General features: G+C 39.4%; 1 protein-coding gene across 17 annotated transcripts in view; it reads left to right on the forward strand.

Annotated features, from left to right (window-relative positions):
- The window catches only part of LOC109683989 (WASH complex subunit 2), a 61,349-nt gene extending 39,449 nt beyond the window's left edge, over positions 1 to 21,900 (forward strand). For 10 of the 17 annotated variants that reach the window (XM_074079419.1, XM_074079430.1, XM_074079425.1 and 7 more), the window contains 12 exons: positions 1,928 to 2,091; positions 4,612 to 4,714; positions 6,174 to 6,329; positions 8,092 to 8,274; positions 13,584 to 13,712; positions 13,836 to 13,916; positions 14,626 to 14,748; positions 15,600 to 15,662; positions 16,032 to 16,244; positions 17,723 to 18,349; positions 19,576 to 19,753; positions 21,562 to 21,900. In XM_074079419.1, coding sequence (XP_073935520.1) covers positions 1,928 to 2,091; positions 4,612 to 4,714; positions 6,174 to 6,329; positions 8,092 to 8,274; positions 13,584 to 13,712; positions 13,836 to 13,916; positions 14,626 to 14,748; positions 15,600 to 15,662; positions 16,032 to 16,244; positions 17,723 to 18,349; positions 19,576 to 19,753; positions 21,562 to 21,698 — 2,157 coding nt within the window. In that variant the 3' untranslated portion in view covers positions 21,699 to 21,900. The remainder of the gene's footprint in view (positions 1 to 1,927; positions 2,092 to 4,611; positions 4,715 to 6,173; positions 6,330 to 8,091; positions 8,275 to 13,583; positions 13,713 to 13,835; positions 13,917 to 14,625; positions 14,749 to 15,599; positions 15,663 to 16,031; positions 16,245 to 17,722; positions 18,350 to 19,575; positions 19,754 to 21,561) is intronic. The other 7 variants (XM_074079422.1, XM_074079428.1, XM_020160112.2 and 4 more) reach the window with 3 other exon arrangements.
- The last annotated feature ends 29 nt before the right edge of the window (positions 21,901 to 21,929 follow it).

The following is a 21,929-nucleotide window of genomic DNA, read 5'->3' on the forward strand; positions in this document are numbered from 1 at the left end:
CTAGCTATTCAGGAGGTAGAGGCAGCAGAATTATGGTCTGAGGCTGGCCTGAGCAAAAGCAGGAGACCCTATCTAACAAACAGACTAAAAGTAAAAGGGACTGGGGTGTGACTAAAGTAGTGGAGCACTTCGCCTAACAAGTGTGAGGCTCAGAGTTCAATCCCCAGTACTACCAAAGGCAAACACACCAAAAAGCGACTTAACATAATTTGTGCTTTCTGCTCAAACAGACACAATGATGATGAATTGTTCATTCTTTTCTTTTTATCATTTTAAGTTTTTATGCCTATAGTGACAGCCTAACATCAGTGGAATTGTTCTTACCAGAGCATTTAAAAATTTTAAAAATGTTATTTATTTATTTATTTTTGCGGTACTGGAGCTTGAACTCAGGAAGGGCCTACACCTTGAGCCCTTCCACCAGTCTTTTTTTTGTGATGGGTTTTCTCAAGGTAGGGTGTTGTGAACTATTTGCCTCGGCTGGCTTTGAACAGTGATCCTCCTGATCTCTGCCTCCTGAGTTGCTGGAAATACAGGTGTGAGCCACTGACACCTGGTTTACCAGAGCCAGGAAAGTAAAAATACTAGCTAAATCTGGGAGCAAAACGAAATTCAGAGTAAAGATGACCAAGGGTCAAGAACAGTGACCTTGGCTACCACTTAGGATCATGTAGGGAACTCTGCTGGAGTTCCTCCACTCCTTGCTTTGAGGAATGGCCTCCTCACTGGAATTCTGTAAACTCTGCAGTCATTGCTCAGCATGGCTGCCTGCAGGAGCAAGCCTCAACTCTTCATGTATGAAGGAGTTACCTGGAAATGCAGCTTCTGACTTCAGTGTGTGGGGGGTGGGGCCTGAGAGGCTGTGGCATGTGTGTAATGAAAGGGCCACCTGTGCCCATGCTTCACTGTTCTTGGCCTACAGACCTCAAAATCACCTGATGGGGTTTCCTTAAAAGCTTCCTACAAGCCAGATTATATACTGGGTGATACTGGGATTTGATCTCAGGTCCTCAGACTTGCTAGGCAGGTGCTTTACCACTTGAACCACTCCCAACTCTTTTTGCTTCAGTTATTTTTGGAGTAGGGTTTTGCATATTTGCCTGGACTGGCCCAGACTACTGTCCTAGTCATACTTCCCATGTAGATGGAATTGTGAGCCTGTGTCACCACGCCCAGCTTATTGGTTGAGATGGAGTCTTGCAAATTTTTGTTCCCCATCAGGCTGGTTTTGCACCATGATCCTCCTGATTTCTGCCTCGTCCAGTAGCTGGGATTGCAGGTGTGACCCATTGTGCCTGCCCCTCAGGCCAGATCCTTTGTGGTAAAAAGGATCCCCAGCAATTCCCATTGTAACAACTTTACATTTGTGCTACATGAACTCTATACTCTTTTTTTGCAGTTTGCTTTGGGATTTTTAAAAATTTTATTTTATTTTTTGGTGGGACTGGGACTGGAGTTTGAACTCAGGGCTTTGTGCTTATAAAGCAGGTGCTCTACTACTTGAGCCACTCTTCCAGTCCTGCTTTGGGATTTTTAAACTAAAACATCCTTCAAACTTGAGAGTTCTTGATTTTTTTTATAATCCTGTTTCTACTCATCCCCTTTATAATTAATTTTGGTCTCCTAAAATAGACAAGTTCTGTCATCCTAACACAGGACTGGACCATAGGATGGAGAAACACTGTGGTAGGTGGAGGAGGAACCAAAGCTTTCCAGATTTGATTTCAAACAAAACCTCTTAGGCATGACCCTTCTTCTATACTAAGTTTGATCCTTAGTTTAAGTGTAACTTAATTTAATAAATATAAATTTCATTTTTACTCTTCACGTTTCATAATCTAAATTGTTCAGCATGCTAGGCAAGCACTTTACCACTAAGTTATACCCACACCACTCTGGATTTTTAATGTATGTTTCATGTTTTAAGGACCAGTGGAATATCACTGATTCACAGACCAAGTCAACGTACAACAGCAGGTCCAAAGGTAATTTGGGGACCATCCAGGGCCAGGAAGTGAAGGCTGTGAAAAAGACCAGTCTCTTTGAAGAAGATGATGATGAAGATGATCTGTTTGCCATTGCCAAGGACAGGTGAGACAGTCATTGTAGGAATTAATTTACTCTGTGCAGTAACAAGAATAGGTTTTCAGTGTGCACATTAGCCAGTACTAATGATTGATGCCTAGGGGTCATTCAGACACAGATGGGGCTGGTGTTACTTTTTGTTTGCAAGGTCTTCTTCCCCAGTACTGGGAAATGTTTGTCTTCTTACATCTGCACTTGAGTTCTCTCTATTTTTTCAGTCTTGGAATAATCTTTTTCTTAGTTTGTCTGTGGTTTAAAATGTCCAGTTTGTTGTCTTTTGTGCTTGTTTTTTATCTGGGATACCCTAAAGATTGTAAAATTTAGTCAAGGTTACTTAGAAGCTTATGATTTTAGGACTAAGGTGTGGCTTTAAAAGGTAGAGTGCCTGCTTTGCAAGCGCAAAGCACTGAGTTCAAACCTCAGTACCATCAAAGTGGGGGAAAAACAAAAGAAGTTTGTAATTTTTGCCCAGCACAGTGGTGCACATCTATAATCCCATCACTTGGAAGGCTTAAACAGGAGGACTGAGAGTTCCATGCCACCTGGACTGTGTAGCAAGACCCTGTCAATCAATCAATCAATCAATCAATAAAAAAAGTTAAAAAAAATAAAATTAAAAAATAAAAAATAAAAGAAAAAACAATAAAAACATTTAAAAAAATAATAAAAAAATAAAATTAAAAAAATAAAAATGCAAAATAAAAAATAAAATAATAAATAAAAAAATAAAAATAAATGAAAAGAAAAAATAAATTAAATAATAAAAATATATAAAATATAAAAATATAAATAAATATCAATATAAAAATAAATAAATAAATACAAATATTTTGATAAAAATCTGCTCAGCATTGAAAAACATGCTCTTAGGAGGACAGTTCTGTGCAAAGCTGTAGAATCCCCCAAGTACTGATAACCTTACTGACCTAGGTGATTCTCCACATGAAGCCCTGCTCTGAAGCAGGCAGGGTACAGAGAACAAGTGTGGGCTGTGCTTTGCAAATACTGCAATTTAGCTGTGGATTCAGAACAACAGCTCTGTAAATAATAAAGCATCAGTGTGGTTCACCTTCATTAGATAGATTCAGAGTTACCTCAGATTTGAAACTGCAAATATTGTCACCTCTTCGGACCTCGCCGTTTTCTGTTTTAGGTTCCTGTGACTTGACACCTGGTGTATCTTTGCCTTCTGGTTCATATATAAGCTCTGAAATTCTAGTAGCTGATGTTAAGTTTTCTGGCCCTGCCCATTCTGTCTGAACAATATTGGACAAGTTATCTGAATTCCCTGTGTCTCAGTTTCCTTAGCTCTCATAAAGTTGTTGAGCTGATTAGATTAGAGCCGCCTCCATTTGTCCTTGAAGTTGTCTGTGAAATTTGGGATATAATTCGTTGCTTTCATCAGATTTCAGAGAAGCTTTGTGCAGATGATAAGTGCAGGTGAGGGTGTGAAAGAGTGAAATGGTGTGGCATTTCCTCAGAACATTAAGCTGGAGTTGCCATATGGCCCAGTTAATTCCACTCTAAGGTGTGTATCTAACAGAAATGAAAACATAACCTCATATAAAAATTTACACAGGAATATTCATTGTAGCCTTATTCACAATAGTCAAAAAGTAGAAACAACACAAATGTCCACCAACTGATGAATGGATAAAATGTATAACTGCATAATGGACTTTTAGTCAGCAATAGAATGGAATAAAGGACATACTGGGACATGAATGAACCTGGAAAATACATTTTATTGAAAGAAGTCAGTCACACAAGACCACAAATTCCAGGATTCTACTTTCATGAAATGTCCAGGAGAGATAAATTCATAGAGGCAGAAAGTAGATTGGTGGTTGCCAGTGGTTGAGAGAAGAAGGGAATAAGGAGTGACTGCTGATTGGCATGAAGTTTCTTTTTGGGGTTATATAAATGTGAACTTAGATTCTGATGATAGTGCATAACTCCGAATATGATAAGGATCACTGAAGTGTATGCTTGAAAAGGGTTAATTTTATAGTTTGTAAATTATGTCCCAATAAAGCTACTATGAAAAAAAGGAAGTAGAAAGCAGACCTGACAATCATATTCCAAAGCTGGCCCTGGTCCTGGCCTTGACTTTGCAATTTCTCTTAGCAGCTGCCTTCCTGCCCACACTGGAAGTAGGCATATCCACTCCCTACTTCTTCTTCTGCTATAAGAGGTAGAGAGGGAGAGTGCTGTGTTTGTGAATAGCTAAAGATTGGGGTGCTCTGCAGAGCTAACAGCCAGAGCAACTGCACTGGGTAGAAAGTGACTGACTTGACTGGCAAGATGAGGAGGGCCTTGGGCTCCTCTACATGAGGGTGAGTGACAGAGGCTGCTGACTGCTCAGAGACAAATTCTACCATCCAAAGGTTTTTCCTGTCTGCTGTCAACTGTATAAGGTCAACAGATAATGGTAGATGGCTTGCTATAGGTGTGGCCTAGAAAGAATATTGTTTTTGTTTTTGAATCACATTTTCTCTGAATTTGACCTTTTGTTTGTTCATATAGTCAAAAGAAGACCCAGAGAGTGTCACTCCTCTTTGAAGATGATGCTGATAGTGGAAGCTCTCTGTTTGGCTCTCCTCCTGCCTCTGTTCCTCCTGTAGCAACGGTATTTGTAATCTCTTAGACCTAGGAAATAACCTCAAAGTTGTGCTACAAGGAGTAGTGATGCTGCCCTGAGTCAGCTCTGCAAACTGACCTTGTCATTGCTGTGACCTGACATAAACCCCTTAAGGGAAGAAGAATTTAATTTATGTCATGGTTTCAAAGGTTTCAGTCAGTAGTCCTTGGTTTTGTTGATTCTGAGTCTGTGAGAGAGAGGGCATAATGGCAGTGAGAGCAGGTGACAAAGGCTAATCACCTCATGGTGCACAGGAAACAGAATAACAGGAAGGGGCCTGGGCAAGATCTAGCCCTCAAGGACACAACCCCAGCGACCTACTCCCTCCAACTAGGGCCCCACCTCCTCAAGTCTCCTCACGTCCCAAAATATTGCCACCTGCTGAGGACCAAGCTTTCAACACATGAGCCTGTTGGGGACATTTCATATTCAAATCAAACAGTCCTGCATGTTCTACAAAATTTTTTTCTTTAATCACTTCATTATTGCTTTATCTCTTCTGAAGTTCTTTGTGAGTTTCCATTCTTCTTTATTTCAAGTATGAATCATTTTGCATCTTAAGGATCTCTTCTTTGCAGTAACTAAAAACAACATAACCCATTATTTTTTCATTCATTCTCCCCTGCCCCCCGCGCTTTTTTTTTTGGGAAGTGCTGGAGATTAAACTCAGGGCCTTGGCACTTGCTTAGCAAATGCTTACCACTTGAGCTACACTCCCAGTCCCCATTATTGCTTCATTTGGAACGTATTCTGTTAAAGTTAGTATTGTCCTTCTTTGAGTTTCCCAAATCTGCCTTCCTTACTTGATTTAGGCATTGTTTCAATGCCCAATTCCTCATGGCATCTAGTTAGCATAATAGAGTTTGGTTTTTCCCTCAAGAACCTGTTGATAAGTCACTTGACCCAAGGATGCTGATAATTCTAGGTGCGTCCAGCAACAACCTCAGTTAACTAATATGCAAGCTTCCTGCCTCTCAGAGAAGAAAGAGATGAGAAATGAACCAAAGGACTTGCAAGACCATAGTGTGAAATGACATGACTGGCCACAGACATAAAATATATGGTCCTTTTAGATGAATGGGCAGGTAGATGAGTGCTAGCAGTTAATCTCAGCAACACCCAGGAGAGAAGTTAGACCCAGGTAGGTAAGTTAGCAGAGGCTGGGTGGAAAGAGAAGCAATATGTTTATTCAGCAAAGAAACTAATATTTAAGAAAACAGGAAAACAGTCATGGGTGACATCTGAGCTGGGTCTTGCTGCAGAGAGGAGCACAATATTGAGGGGTGCGAGTTTGCAGTGAGTTTAAGGAATGGTGAAGAATGATGAGGTGCAGACACAGAGTGATACAGTGATCCTTGGCTCATGCTGAAGGGGACTGTCTATACATTATAGTTGGACGCTTTTTTTTTTTTATTGTTGTAGATGTCATTTTCTCTTTTCTTGGTAGAAAAAAGAGACTGTTCCTGAGGTACCACCTTTGCTATTCAGTGATGAAGAAGACAAAGAGGCACAATTTGGAGTGCAACCTGTGGATACAAAGGTTGAGAGTGCCAAAGTGTCCTCAGAGTTGGGAAGGGCTGAGCTGGCTGAGGAAGCAGAGAAGGTGGGCTTCTTCCATTTCTTACTGTGTTTGGGTCTCCTTTGTTGTAACACACACACATACACATACCCTTCCTTATATTTTTTTCCACCACTGAAAATTCATGGGTTATTTGCAGAAAGATTTTAAAACTGTAGAGAAGAGAGCCCATGCTTCTGCTCTTCAGGGAAACCTTCCCCATGCCCACTTTCTGGTTCTTTTTGTAGGTACATGTGCACACAGTAGACTATAAGTGTCTTGTTTTACTTTATTATTGTCAGTGTTTTGTCAGTTACATTTTGCCTCTCATTCCAGGTTGCTTTTCCACATCTTACTTTTCATTTTGTTTTTCTATGTATTTGCTTTTTCTCTATGACATTTCTGTTTCCCATGATTCTTTGCTCATCCCTTCCTATACTTGAGTTAAGATGTCAGTTTTAAGAAGACTTTAGTTTACCATTCTTTTAAGTATGGTTTATGTTGTCTGTGAACTACAGAGTAGAGTGAAATGTGTATTTCTTTGAAAATGCTAGCTTTCTTTTCCTGAAGGTTCACCATCTCTTGCTAGAAACCTATAGCTAATGCTGCTGGTTATGTTTGGGGATCCAGTATCATTGGTTGCTTTTGGTCTTTGTACCTTTTCTTTTTAAACTCTCCTTATACCCCGTGTGTCCATGTGCTCTGGTTTAATCTCTCCCCCCAGGGTGTATGTGAAGGACATTGAATTTTCTTTTCACATGAAACCTCCATGCAGCTACAGTGTAACAGATTTTTTTTGTACCTGTGTCACTCTGTGACCTTCTCTTCCAAGTGGCTGCATGTGGTCCTGTGTTGCCTCATTCTAGTCCTTGTGTATGGTTATATCCATAGCACTTTGCAAATAGCCGTGCATATAGTAGGCCCTACTTTGTACATTATGTATTTCTTCAAGTAAGCATGTTTTCCCACAGTTCAGCCATTCTGAAATTAGGATCACCTCACAATTAATGGTATGATTTCTTCTTTTTTTTTCTTTGGTGGTGCTGCAGTTTAAAACTCAGAGCTTCATGCTCACTAGGCAAGCACTCTACCATTTGAACTACCCTCCCAGCCCTCAATGGCATGTTTAATTAGGAGTCATTTTTCTTTCTTGGTTGAGCATACAATAAGAGTGATTCTTTCTGTCAGTGGTATTTTACCCAAATTGTGATAACTGTTGAATGAATAAATGTTGCATTTAAGATTATTTTAGGAATTGTTCTAATTGTGTATATAATGTAAACCCATAATTTGAGTGTCTTGATTTTGCTAACTAAGTTTATCCAGAGACATACACAACGTATTAATTAATAGGAAATACATGATCTTCTAATAATTGACACTTGTCTCTGTGACTTAGAAGTTCTTTCTAGCTCTTGAGTTTGTTCATTAAGGTTATAATTACCATATCACTTGGTAGGAGGGAGAGGGCCTACGGTTTTAAAATAATTGGAAGAATTATCTTTGGCTATGGACTATGTGTACAAAACTCTTCATTTGAGCAGCCAATGAAAAATTGACGTTAGGGGTCAGGTGTGGCTCAAGAGCTAGAGCTCTTGCCTAGCATGTGCAAGCCCTTGTGTTCAATCCCCAGTACCATTAAAAAAAAGAAAAAAGAATTGACATAAGTGTTTTGTCACATAGATGTAAATGTGACTAGGTATAGTGCCCTCAATCATGCAAATGTGGATTAATGAGGAACTTGAGAGGCCCCATGACAGAATTTTTATTTCTACTTAGTACTTATTTTTCTCATTATTATTTTCAGGGAGGAATATTGCCCACATCTGCCCAGGAAGCAGTCAAGCATTCTGATTTATTTTCTTCAATATCCCCTTTGGAGAAAGGAACCAAGAGTAGAACCAAAACTGTTCTTAGCTTGTTTGATGAGGAAGAGGATAAAACGGAAGATCAAAACAACATCTGTGCTCCACAGAAAGAAATAGAAAAGGTGAGCGGTTTCTGTCCTGTGAGTTACTGAAGAAATCTTAACCTTCAGTACAGAGGGTAAATGATTCTCTCTAGTCATTTCAATGTTTAGGAATCCAAGTTAGTGACCTTTCCCATTGTTGGATAGGGAATTAGAATTTCACCTGCCTCTGCAGGGTATTATAGACTTTGTTGCCCCCCCCCCCCCAAGCTATTTACAAGATGTGGGCAGTAGGAAAGGGGAGACGGGCCAGAATTGCATACTTAAGAACTTGCAAAATTCAGTTTTAAAAATCGATGTTGTAGATGAATCTTTATGTTTATCAGTTGTCAGCAAACCTAAGGGCTGTATAATAACTGTTTTGGCATTGGCAAGACACAGGAGTTTTAACTGCACAGCTCTGCTGTCAGTAGCGTGAAAGCAGCTCTAAAGAATATGAAAATCAGTGGGCATGATTATGGCCACTAAATTTTATAAATAAAAATAAGTGACATTCTCTGAGGCTACTATTATCCTGATGCTAAAACTAGATATGCTAAAAATAGATAGAGACAAGAAAACTACAAACCACTATCTTTTCTGACTGTAGATGGTAAAATCATCAACAAAATACTGCTAAACCTAATCTAGGAAAATATAAAGAGGATTTCACAGAAGGGGGGGTGGGATTTCTCCCAGGAATATAAAGCTGGTTGAACATTTGAAAATCAGTTGATATAATGTACTATTTCAATAAAATAAAGCTAAAAAGTACAGGGTCATTTCAGTAGATGCAGGAAAAACACTTGATGAAACTCAAACCCTTTCATGATAAAAACACTCAGTAAATTAAGCGTGGAAGGAAACCTTCTTCCATTTTATGACGATAAATACGAAAAGCCCCAGCTGACATAATACTTAATGTTAGCAGACTAAAAGCTTTCCCCTTCAGATCATGAGTAAAACAAGGATATCCACTCTCACAGATTCTAGTCAGTCTTATCCTAGAGGTTCTAGATAGGACAGTTAGGCAGTAAAATGAAATAAAAGGTGTCCAGGTTAGAAAAGAAGAAACAAAACTATCTCTGTCATTGCTAGATGGTATGACCTATATATAGAAAGTCCTAAAGAACCTACAGAGTATCTATCCAAAATAATTAAACAAATTCAGCAATATAACAGAATATAAGATCAATGTATGAGAGTAGATTATACTTTTATATGCTAGTAAACAGTGTGAAAATGAAATTAAGAACAAAAAGGATAAAATAATTAGGAATAAATTTACCAAAAGAAGTTCAAGACTTGTATACTAGAAACTATAATACATTGTTGAAAGAAATTAAAGATCTGTAATAGATGGAATTGAAGCCTTAATATTAAGGTGGCATTATTCCCCCAAATTGGTTTCACAGATTGAATCTCATCTCTATCAAAATTCCAGTTTGTTTTTTGCAGAAATGGCTAAGCCAATCCTTTTTTCTTTTTCTTTGTTGGTACTAGGTTTGGAACTCAGAGCCTTGCAGATTGCTAGGCAGGTTATCTACCACTTGAGCTACACCCCCTGGTCCCGATGCTAAAATTTTTATGGAGGTGCAAAGGATCCAGAATAGTCTACAGTCTTGAAAAATAACAAATAAAGTTATAGGACTTACTCTTCCTGATTCCAAAACTTATTTCTTCACAGTGTAGTACTTGCATAAGGTTAAAATATATAGACCAGTGGAATAGAATAGAGAACCCAGAAATAAACCCTCACTTTTATTGTCAGTTGGTTATGATAAGGGTGCCAAGATAATTCAGTGAAGGAAGAATATTCTTCCTATCAGATAGTGCTGGGATACTGATTATGCCTGTGAAAAAGAATGAAGCTATTTTACTCCACACACAAAAATGAACTCAGAATGGATCATAGATACAACTGTAGGAACTGAAAGTGTTTACATTTCCAAGAAAGGACTATACAAATAAATAATTGTGACCTTGGATTAGGCAAAACCTTCTGAGATTCAAAACCAAAAAAATACATGTGATGAATAAATAGCCAAATTGAACTCCATTTTAAAATACTGTGCTTCAAAGAGCACCATCAGTAATACTGGTATTTAGGAGATAGAGACAAGAGGGTTGCAGTTTGAGGCTAGCTTGGCAAAAATCAGATGCTGTCTCAAAAACAAACTGGGTATGGTGGTCAAAGCCTGTAATTCCAGCTACCCAGGAAGTACAGGTAGGAGGATCAGGGTCTGAGGTGAGCCCAGACAAAGTTAGCATGAGAGCCTATCTGAGAATCTAAAAGCAAGAGCTTGACTCAAGTAGTAGAGGACCTGAGTTCAATTCCTAGTACCATACTCACAAGATAGTGAAACGGTGACCCATAAAATGGGAAAGAATTTTCAAATTATATATTTTATAAGGGATTTATATCTAGAACAAGTAAAAGAATTACAACTTCATAATAAAAAGACAAATAACCCAAATGAAAGATGGACAAGGTCTGTGGCACAGTGGCTCACATTTGTAATCCCTGATACCAGGAAGGTAGTGGTAGGAGATTGCAGGTTGAGGCCATTGCCACCCCCATCCCCACCCCCACCAGACAGCAAGACCTTATCTGTTCTTACCTGAAAAGTAACTGAAGAAGAAAGGGCTGCTGGGAGCTTGCCTAGCAGGCATGAGGCTCTGAGTTCAAAAACCTCAGTACTGCCAGAAACAAAACAAAAAAAGATAAAAGATGTGAATAGACGTTTCTATAAAGAAAATAAACAGCAAAACACACGAAGAAAAATATCAGCATTATCAGTCACTAGGGTAGTGCAGATGGAAAGTGTAAGATCCCGGCAGGAAGGTTATAATTTAGGAAGTGTGGCAAGGGGTGTGGAGAAACTGAGATTGGCATTCCTTGGTTCAAGAAATGTGAAGGGGCTCAACAATTGGAAAACAATGTGTTCGTTCATCAGATTGTTAAAATGTGCTGTTACTATGTGACCAGCAATTCCATTACTAGGTATATGTTCAAAAGAAACAGGAACATGTTCACACAAAGATGTGAATGTAAATGTTCCCGGCAGCATTATCCATAACAGCCAAAAGATGGAAACAACTCAGATGTCCAACCACTGATGAGTGGACATGCACAGCATAGGCTGTCTGCACAATGGAGTGCAGTAGTCCCTTCTTACCTGTGGTTTCTTCTTTCCACACTCTGTTTCTCACAGTCTGAGTAACTGCATTCTGTAACTACTACATAAGAAATCCCAGAAACTCCTAATTTTTATGTTGTGCTCCCTTTGTCCAGTCCACACGGTGTAGACTACCTGCCTGTTATCACTTTGTAGTCATTTTGGTTATCAGAGCAATTCTCATCATCTTGTGTCATTGCAGTGCTTATGCTACATAAGGGATGCTTAATATTACTTAATAATAATGGCCCCAAAGCACAAGCATAGTGATGCTGGCAATTTGGATATGCCAAAGGGAGCAGTAAAATACTTCCTTGAAGGGAAAGGTGAAAGTTCTAGACTTAAGGAAAAACATTACATGCAGAGGTTTCTGAGATCTATGGTAAGAACAAATCTGTCATATTGTGAAGGAGAGAGAAAAATCACATTAGTTTCGTTGTCAAACTGCAAAAATTATGGCCACAATGGGTGATAAGTGCTTATTTAAAATGGAAAGGCATTAAATTACAGGGTTTAGAACAGTCTGAGGTTTTAGGCGTCCACCAGGGGTCTTGGAATGTGTCCCCTACAGCTAAGAGAAAGCTTCCGTGTTATTTGGTAATGAAAAGAATGAAGTAAGCAGGAAGAGTGACTTTTCATGCTCTAAATATAGGGTGATTACAGTTCACATCAACTATACATTCCATCTAATGAACTTCAAGAAAGGAGTTGAGAGATTTCCTACTCAAGGAATGGTAAATGCTTAAGAATACAGAAATGCTACTCATCTGTGCATGTATCAGATTACCACACGGGACCCCATAAAGAGAAAGTACATTAGTGTTTACTTGGGTCTGAGTGGAGAGGGTGTACAGAAAAGGAAAGTGGTAACTGATAATTCAGGGTTTCGTTTTGGGTGCTGAGAGTGTTCTCGATTCTTAGATTATGGTAATATTTGTCAACATGAATATTTTAAAAGTCATTGAGTTACATGCTTTAAATGAGTTTTATGATCTGTGAATTTTATCTCAACAGATTAAAAAAAAACAATTAGTTTTCAGCTCATGAATTAGCAATCCTTTTTTATCAAACTGAAGAAATAGTCCATGCTGATTTCTATAAAAAATGTTCTAGGAATTTTTTTTTTAAGCTGGCAGTGTATAACCTTATTTATACCTTTTTTTGATATTGCTGGGTATCAAACCCTGGGTCTTGTGCTTGTAAAACAGGTGCTGTACTACTGAGTTCCATCTCAGCCCATAACCCTACTTATAAATGAGAGATGCATAAAGTGAATATGAATAATTTACTCTGTTTTCTTCTAGTTTTGTATCATGTATTGTACTATTTTTCTATGGTTTTGAAACTTTAGTTGCTGTATTAAACTGGCTCTTTTTTTTCTCTTTTAATCATTTTTACATTTACTCACGTGTATACATTGTTTAGGTCACCTCTGTTATTAAACTGGCTCTTATGTATAAATAACCACTAGTTTATTGTTAGTTTGATTTATTTTATCAGAAGTGGGGCTTTAAAATTTGTTTTAATCTTTTGTTTGTAATGTCAGGTTTTCTGGAGCATTATATTATCAAACCAAGTAATGTTAATAGCAACTTTTTAATGTCAGTATCCTAGCAACAAAAGGAAGAGCTCATTTGGAGTATAAATGTGCTGGGGTAGAAGTGAATGGGCGTGAGGGAAGACTTGCTGGACACAGCTGTTCAGGTCTTTGGACTAAGATGCAGGCTGGTTAGGGATGCACACATCACCTGCTCTGTGGTTCTGAGGATTAAGTTAGCTTCTGTCTCTTCTTCCCTTTGAGAATGAGATAGAACTTACTCAATTTCATGTGGTTTTATTCCTGAAGTATTTCTCACTATGGAACTAGTGGATTTTTTTTTTTAAATTAAAAGTCCAGACACTATACAGAAGTTGAAAGATGATCTTTCCAGATTATATATGTTTTCTGCATTTCTGAATTCATTCTCCACTGTTTTTGGTAGCTCTGCAGTATTGTGTTTTGTGAATGTGTTATTTCCTGAATGCTGATTGACACATAGGCCATGACCAGCCTTTTGCCAGCATAAACCAAGCACAGGGGACATTTTTGTTGTGTCTGTCTTTGCCCTGTTGTGACTTTTGTACAATAAATCTTAGAAATCTAATCATATATAATCGTCTGCCTTTCCCCAGGGTCCTAGTCCTGATGCCTTCCCCAAGAGCACAGGTGTCTTCCAGGATGAAGAGCTGCTTTTTAGCCACAAACTCCAAAAGGACAATGACCCAGATGTTGACCTTTTTGCCGGCACCAAGAAAACAAGGGTTAGTTCCCAGTGGTTCTCCACATTATGGCTTTGCTACTGTGTTTGATACTGTGTCCGCAGCTTACCTAGTCCTCTGTAATTGTTTACTTTTGGTATTCAATCTGAGTGTTGTCTGTTCTAGTTGTCAGAGCCAAGTGTTGGGAGCCTGTTCGGCGATGATGAAGATGATGATCTTTTCAGCTCTGCCAAGACCCAACCTGTGGTATCAGACTTTTGTTCTCAGGACTGGGGAGCATGGGAAAGGAAAATAATGTCCACTTAGAGGAAGAAGGAAAATTCATATGGAATTGTGGTGCTCATGAGTAAATGAACATCACATAACATGCTGATATGAGAACAGTTCAATACTGTTCTCCTTCTTGTGTTCACTGACTAACCCATGTTTTCTGATCATATCACAAACTTGTTTGATTTTTAAGTGGTTTATTTTTATTTATTTTTTTGGTGGTACTCAGGATTGAACTCAGGTCCTCCTCATGCTTGGGCCAAGCGCTCTACCACTCGAACCATGCCACCAGTCTTTAAATGCCTTATTGAAGCACCATTGTATACAATATGATCTCTGTATTTTTATGCCTTTAACTCTTGGGTTTTAGCCTGTCATTTTTTATATATACCTTTCATCATAGAGAGGACTCCTATGTAAGTCATAGTCTTTTGTGGAGCTGGTGTGGTAGGAATGCCGATCATCAAACCCAGGGCCTTTGCACTCTTATCACTGAGTGACCCCTCCCCCCCTCCATTTAGATCTCATTGTTTCTAGAATGTTATTTCTGAAATGCTGCCTCTAAGCTAATTCAACCTTCATTTGACAAGGGGCTTTTAAAACCTAGAAGCCTGGTTCCTTTTTGCATTATTATTTTTGTTTAAAATTTCTAAGATACATGACAGTTTTTTTTTCCTTTTTGAAGGTGTCAGAAAAAAAGAGAGTAGTGAAAAAAGACCACTCTCTTTCCTCTGTGAAGACCCAGAAACAACCTGAATCCACTCAAGGTAGCAAAGAAAAAAGCACATGGAAGCCAGAAATACCGCAGGTTAGAACTGGTTTATTTCAGGATTTGCAGCTTTCGTTTGCATCTCAACACAGATCAGTTCCATTATGAAGACCCAGAGTTAACTAGAATTCTCTTTGTCAAGGGAAGAAACAGCAGGTAGCGCCTCTCACTTTTCACTATATTCTCTTTTCCCTGCTCTTCTTTCTACACACTATTCTTAATCATTCCTACTTTTGACTACAGCTCCATACTCAATTCCAAGATGAAGTTAAGGTAGGGTAAAGACTCTTCTTCCAGTAGAGCTCCCATTTCTTCCTCTGGTCTCCCCTGGAGCATTAAGTTAGAGTTAGTTTTAATCCTGTCTGACTTCTTGGTTGTCTCTCATTGTCACTTCTTCCATGGTAACTACTTTTAATTCTCCCTCTTCAGCCATCCTCTTAGAACTCTGTGGAGCTTCTCCAGAGAATGGGCCAGAACAATTCTGGCTCTTGCTGGGCATCTCACCAAGGTCCCTGTGTCCTGAAGTGAGAAAATGATGCACTTGTGGGAGAGTCTCTGTGTGCCCCTGGTGTTTGATATTGTCTGTGTTGGGTAACCAGCATGGTGATTTTGTCAGCCTTGTTCTGACAAACTGTAACTTTTAGGACTCTCACTCATCTTCTGCCTTTACTCCATGTGTGATCTGACAGCCTTCCACCTCTGTGCCAGAGGAGAAACATCAGTGAAGTACCATAGCAAACTGTGGCAAGACCCCACAGAAATTTAAGTGACCTGCAGAAAGGCACAGCTTTGTTCCATCACACATTTATTTAAAGGGATGAGTATAATACAGCAGATAATTTGCATTCTATTTCCCCAATGGATTTTTAACTGAATGTAATTTCACACAGGACTCATCAGGTCTCGCTCCATTTAAAATCAAAGAGCCATCCACTCGGATCGGGAAGATACAAGTAATTATAACATGTCTGGAATCTCCATTGCCTGCCTTGTGGCATCTATGAATCTTTTTTGGATTTTCACTTTTTTCAGCTACTGCCAAGCATTTTTTCATTTGTTCCCCGCCCCCCCACACACACCACACCCTCCACCCCCACCTAGTTGTTGCTTCTTGTGTGCTGAGTCTTTAGCATCCTTTCTTTGATCCTAGTGGTGGGCTCAGGTGTATTGCTTTCTGCTCTAATTCTGAGACTGGATCAGAATATATTTCTCTTCTCTTGTATTCTGCATTGTGTGCACTGAACCTCATTATGTGTCACAGGAAGGATAATAGACTGCTTTGTTTATGAACAAATACTGAGTTTTCGTTTTTTTTTCTTTAGGCTAATTTAGCGATTAATCCAGCAGCCTTGCTGCCTACAGCAGCTCCCCAGATTTCGGGAGCAAAGCCTATTTCACCAGAATTCAGTTTTCCTTCATCTGAAGCTGGAAGGAGCCACAGTCTGGAAAGCGTGCCTGCCCTTTCTAAGAGTGGGGAGGCTGGTGTGAGTTTTGATCTTCCAGCTCAGGCAGACACCTTACACAGCGCAAACAAGGTGATGAAACCATCTTTGCTTTTTGCGTTCTTGTGTATTAATTACAAATACACTGGTCAGTTTCAGCTCCCTACTTGAAGGAAGCATCTCATCCTTCCTTTGGCCCCCTCCTCCCTCCTGTTTTTCTCCACTTCCCTAATTCTGCTCCTGCTTTTCCACTGCCTGCTTCTGTTCTGTTCTGTTTTGCATAATAGACACATTGAAGTTGGTGTCTACCATCTGTGGGCTCTTCACTGTCCAGAGTAGAATATTCTAGCTCCTGATTTGGTATGAAAGCCCCTTTACAGTTGGTGTCAAGCCTTGGTTCCAGCTTTCCTATTGATCACCGCACATTTGCAGCCTGTATTCCAGTCACATCATACCCCCAATGCCTGAACACACATGCTCTGTCCTGCTGTCCACTGGCCATGCTTCTGCTTCACCAGGAATGCGCTGCCCTGCCTACAGCTCTGCTCAAACTTCCCCACTTCTATGGTTTTCCCTACCTATGCCCATGTCCTGGCCTCCCTTCTCCCAGATCCCATAGCAATTCCTTCTCAGCTAGGAAAGTTGTCACACTGTTTCACAGGATCTCGTCCATAGGCTCTGAACTCTGTTTTCCTTCCATTTTTTAAATTGGTTTTCTTTTTGCTATCTAATTTCCCTTCTCTCAAAAGACTGTTAAGTAAGTGACAGAACCTAGAATGATCTAACCTTGGCAAATGCATTAATTTTAAGTCTTTCTAGACCTGTTTTCCCTGTTCTTGCTTTTACTTTTTAAGTTTAAAGTGGCTACTTCCTAAAATTATTTGAAAAGTGGGCAGGCACAGTGAAGTACTTTGCCCAAAAGAGGTTTTACCTTCTCAAAACTCAACTTGATTTTACATTAAAAAAAAAAAAAAAAACCACAAATATTAAATCATAGCTATCAAGAGACTCATTTTCTGAGGTTCTATTCAGGGTTCTCTCTAAGCTATACTTGCAGTGTTTAATGTTTGAATTTTAGTGTTTGTTGAAGAAAATAGCATATATTCCCTCTTTATTGTCTCATGTCTCCCTGTTCCTGAAGCCTAGTGTAGACTAATCCCTTAATAAAGGTCAGTGCCAGGATCCCCTGACTTGCTCATGCTTTGAAAGGCACCCACATTTCAATTAAGGGTACAGGAAGTTCCACAGAGGGTTGTGGGTCACAGAGCACCAACATGCCTAATTTCTGGGGCTCCAGCAATAGTGAAGCTTTTTGTGTAAAACTGAACTGACACTGTCCTCAAAAGAGTAAAAAATGAACACAAAAGGATTAAGAATGACAGTCTTGGAGCACTAGTAGCCAGTAAACTTATTTGGAAATCTTTAAGAAAGATCCTTTCTTCTGTCTCTTAGATATCTCGATTGAAGTAGGCCAGATTACCTTACAGTATCTTGGGTTGATGATTCTTTGCTGTGTTTCTTTCAGCACCTACTTTTATCACCAAATGAACATGTATTTTTTGCCATTGTAGAACCGTGTCAAAGTGAGAGGGAAACGCAGGCCACAGACCCGTGCTGCCAGGCGACTGGCTGCTCAGGAGTCTAGCGAGGCGGAGGACATTAGGGCTCCCAAAGGACTCATTGCACAGTTTACAGATCATGCCATTTCGCCAAATGACCCTCAGCCTCAACCGCAGCCCAGAGCAGCCAGTGGAGAAGTCAGCTCTGAGGAGGCCGTGACTGCTTCTGCTTCACCTTGGGAAAGTGGTCCTGTGCCTACAATGGACAGAAGCCCATTTGAGAAGTCTCTGTGTCAGCCCAGAGGCGAACCTGATCTGTTTGATTCTGAAGACATCTTTTCCAAGGACACAGGATCTCAGTCCATGGAGAGAACAAAAGCTAAGGGGAAGTCATCAGATACCCCAGCCTACTCTCAAGGGGCAAGTAAAGATAAGAGCCCTCTATTTTCTGCTCTCAGTGAGGCTGGTAGTGATGATGATCTCTTTCAGTCTGTTAAACCAAAACCAGTAAAGAAAACCAGTCCCTTTCCTCTCCTGGACGATGAGGATGATCTCTTTACAGATCAGAAAGGCAAGGAGAGTGAGTCAAAATCCAACAGTCAGCAGGATGTTGTAGCAAAAACACAAGACATTTTTGAGGTAAGGGAAATATTTCATGCTGGTTCTATACTATGGAAAATACCTGATTCTATGGCTGATTCATCTGAGTGATAAGATTTATATGTTAAGCTTGTTTTGTGCATGCCTGATATCCACTTGCTTAGTAATCATAATTGGGATCTCCTAATTTACTCAGAAGGTTTTTTTTTTGGTTGGTTGTTACTTGTTTTGTTTCACTTATGAAACATGGCTGACTGTGATCCTTGATACAGGTCTTGATTTTTTAATTTTTTTGATTTTTTTTTTGTGGTCATGGCAATGGAACCTAGAGCCTTATGTGTGCTAGGCAAGTGCTGTACCTCTGAGCCATACCCCCAGTTCATTTATTTATTTATTTTTATTCATTCATTCATTTATTCATGTATTTATTAGTTTATTTTGCTGGGCTGGGGTTTGAACTCAGGGCTTCATGCTTGCAAAGCAGGTGCTGTATTGCTTGAGCCACACCTCCAGTTCATTTTGCTCTGGTTATTTTGAAGGTGGGGTCTTGAACTATTTGCCTAGGCTGACCTCGAACTCATCTTTCCAATTAGCTAGGATATCAACTGTGAGCAACCAGTGCCTGGCTTCTTTTAATTTTTATAGAATGCCGCTGCTGTCATTTTCTTTAGGGTGCCACTCTGTGACACAGATAAAAGTTCATCGGTGCAGCTTTAGTTGTTTTACCTCTGATGCTGGGGAAATAGGACCTGGCTGTAACTTTTTGTTTCACAGAAGGGCAGGCACTAAGGCATTCAATGGTAATTTCTCAATATTATTATGTTTATTGAGCATTTAAGTCTCACAGGCAGAAGGTGAACTCAAACAAGTGCTCTGCTCCCCAGAACTCTTAGGAAGGGGAACCTAATACAATCAGGGCAATGGATAATTAAGACAGTTTCAAATAGCACTAAATGCCGTAAAGAAATTTACCTGAGGCAGAACTGGTAGGTAGGGATAGGAGGCTGTCCTTAGGTAGGATGGGTAGAGAAGGCTTCACTGCAGAGCTAGCATTTGGATTGCAAGGAGGAGAATGAAAAGAAAGAACCTGTCATGCAGAGATCTGGGGCAGTGCTTTCCAGGAAGAGGGGAAGGTCTGATCCTGATTACCTGGCAGTTTGTCTTTCTACTTGTTTTTAGTTGGGGGAGGGGAAAAGCAAGAAAAAGAAAAGAAGAAAGTTGATTTAAAATTTTTTTGCTTGTTTTTTATTTTTTGGTTTGATAAGGATGATATATTTGCTACAGAAGCAATTAAACCCTCTCAAAAAAAAAGAGAAAAGGAGAGAACTTTGGAATCCAACTTATTTGATGATAACATTGATATCTTTGCTGACCTAACTGTAAAGCCAAAAGAAAAGTCCAAAAAGAAAGTGGAGGCTAAGTCTATATTTGATGATGATATGGGTAAGTTTGGTTTTCTTCGTTGGATCTAGAGGACTGTTACTGTTTGTCACCCACCATGAGTATACCTCCTGTTGTTTGTCTCAGCCATTTCCTGGACACTGTTCCCCAGTGGGTTTCCTATGCAATCCTATTTAGGATGGATAAGTAAATGGACTAGTTATTTGGGTTAAGCAAATTTGTATATACATCAAGGAATGTGAAGGTACTCAAAACTTGACCTTTAAGTATAATGTAGCTTTTATCTTAGTGTGCTCTAACAGCCATGACAAGTTTTTATAACTGTGATGTTATAAAAAGAGGAACCATCAGAAACAGCCCTACAAGCTGACGCAGGCTGAGGTGGCCATCTCAAGTGCCATGCCATTGGTTGAGTCAGAGTTGAAGCTAATGAGTGAGGGACAGCAGTTCAGAGACTGGAGGAGCAGTGTAGGAGAGCAGGACCATGTCAATACAGGGGAGCCTAAGTCAGAGTTAGCCTCTCCCTGAGTTCTGTGTTTGTGAACTGCTACTTCTGCTTGTGTTAAGGGGGCAAGCCAGATGCCCTGATAGTCATAAATGTTGGGCTAGATACGGTGTTGATAGCCTTAGGTTGAGGCCAAATACATGCTTCCTACTCTGTCCCCTTTCCCTATCAGCTTTACCTTGGGGCTAACTGGGAGACAGCTGGTGCAGTAGAGCACACTGGGTCTGCCCCCAGCAAATTCCATGCTATCTTCTCCTGTGTCCCATTACAAGGAGTGCAGAAGAGACTTCGTTTTTGTTTCACTTTGTTTTGGTTTTAGAGAGAGTATCCAGCCAAAGCCCAGGCTAGCCTTGAACTTTCCATTCTGCCTTAGCCTCCCCAAGTTCTAGGAATAAAGGTGTACATGACTTCATTTTTTTTTTAATGGAAAATGTAATTTGCTTATGATAATAGAATCATACAACTTAGAAAATGTAAAAAGAAAAGCCTTAGAGGCTTTAATACTTTAGTGTGTACCCTTTCAGATACAGTGACGTTAACATACATTTGTAAACATACAAATATAAAATTTTCAAAAATACGGATATATCATATACCTGTTGGATTTTTCCTTTTAGTCACATTTCTAATGTCTTTGTGTGTCAATACATAGAAATTACCTTTCTTGATTTTAGTGTTTGAGTAATAGTGCTTTGCATTTTGCCATTAGTTTATTAATGACAATCTAGATTGTTTCTGAGTTTTTTCTGTTACAAATAATGTGGTTTTTTATCATTTGTGTACATCTGTCTTTATGTACATGTTCTGAACTTGTGGTTTGGTGGAATCCTAGCAATACCATTACCAGATAAGTAGCATAACTGTATAAGTCAAGTTTTAGAGGCTGTGATATCTGACATGGATGTAGTCACACAGACTTCATTTTTTAACTATTGAGAAGCCTCAAATTCATTTTTTGGAAAGAGGATGAAGCCTATATTGGATCTCCCTTTGCATATTCATACCGCCTTTCTTTTTTAAAATGTGTAAAAAGAATATAGAGATAAGTCCAGTGTCCCAGATAGTAAGGTCTTGGGCTGAGTTAGACATCTTGTCACCTTCCTCTATCCTGCACATGATTTTCTATCTGAGAAATTTGTGCTCAAAGAGAATGTGTAACTTGTAATGATTGTAAAACTTACAGTAAACTGAGCCAAGACAATCTAAGAAGCCTGACTTCTATATTATTGTTTTTTGGTTCCCAATGCTATTGATCAGTCTTTAGTGGTTCATGTGACTGTGTCTTAAAAGCATTTATTTCCTGATCAGCAACTTTTTTTTTCTTTTTTTTTTTTCCTTTTCAAAGATGATATCTTCTCTGGTCTCCAGGCTAAGACAACCAAACCAAAAAGCCGATCTGCACAGGCAGCACCTGAAGCAAGATCTGAACACAAGGTGTCCAACATATTTGATGATCCCCTGAATGCCTTTGGAGGCCAGTAGAGCATACAGGGCATCTGTGTCTCACCTGTCAGCTACGTCCTTGAGTTAATGATGCTGTCTTATACGCTCATTGTCTTAACTGGATTACAGAAAGCAAATACTGGATTAGCTAGCTCATCTTATACCTGATGCAATTAGTATTTTTCTGCACTGATTTTAATCATGCTTAATAATTGAAAACAAAAATAAATGGTTCACAGTGGTTTGTTTTTATTTACTTAGTCTTGGTAG

Source organism: Castor canadensis, chromosome 7, assembly GCF_047511655.1.
Source record: "Castor canadensis chromosome 7, mCasCan1.hap1v2, whole genome shotgun sequence".
Lineage (NCBI taxonomy): Eukaryota > Metazoa > Chordata > Mammalia > Rodentia > Castoridae > Castor > Castor canadensis.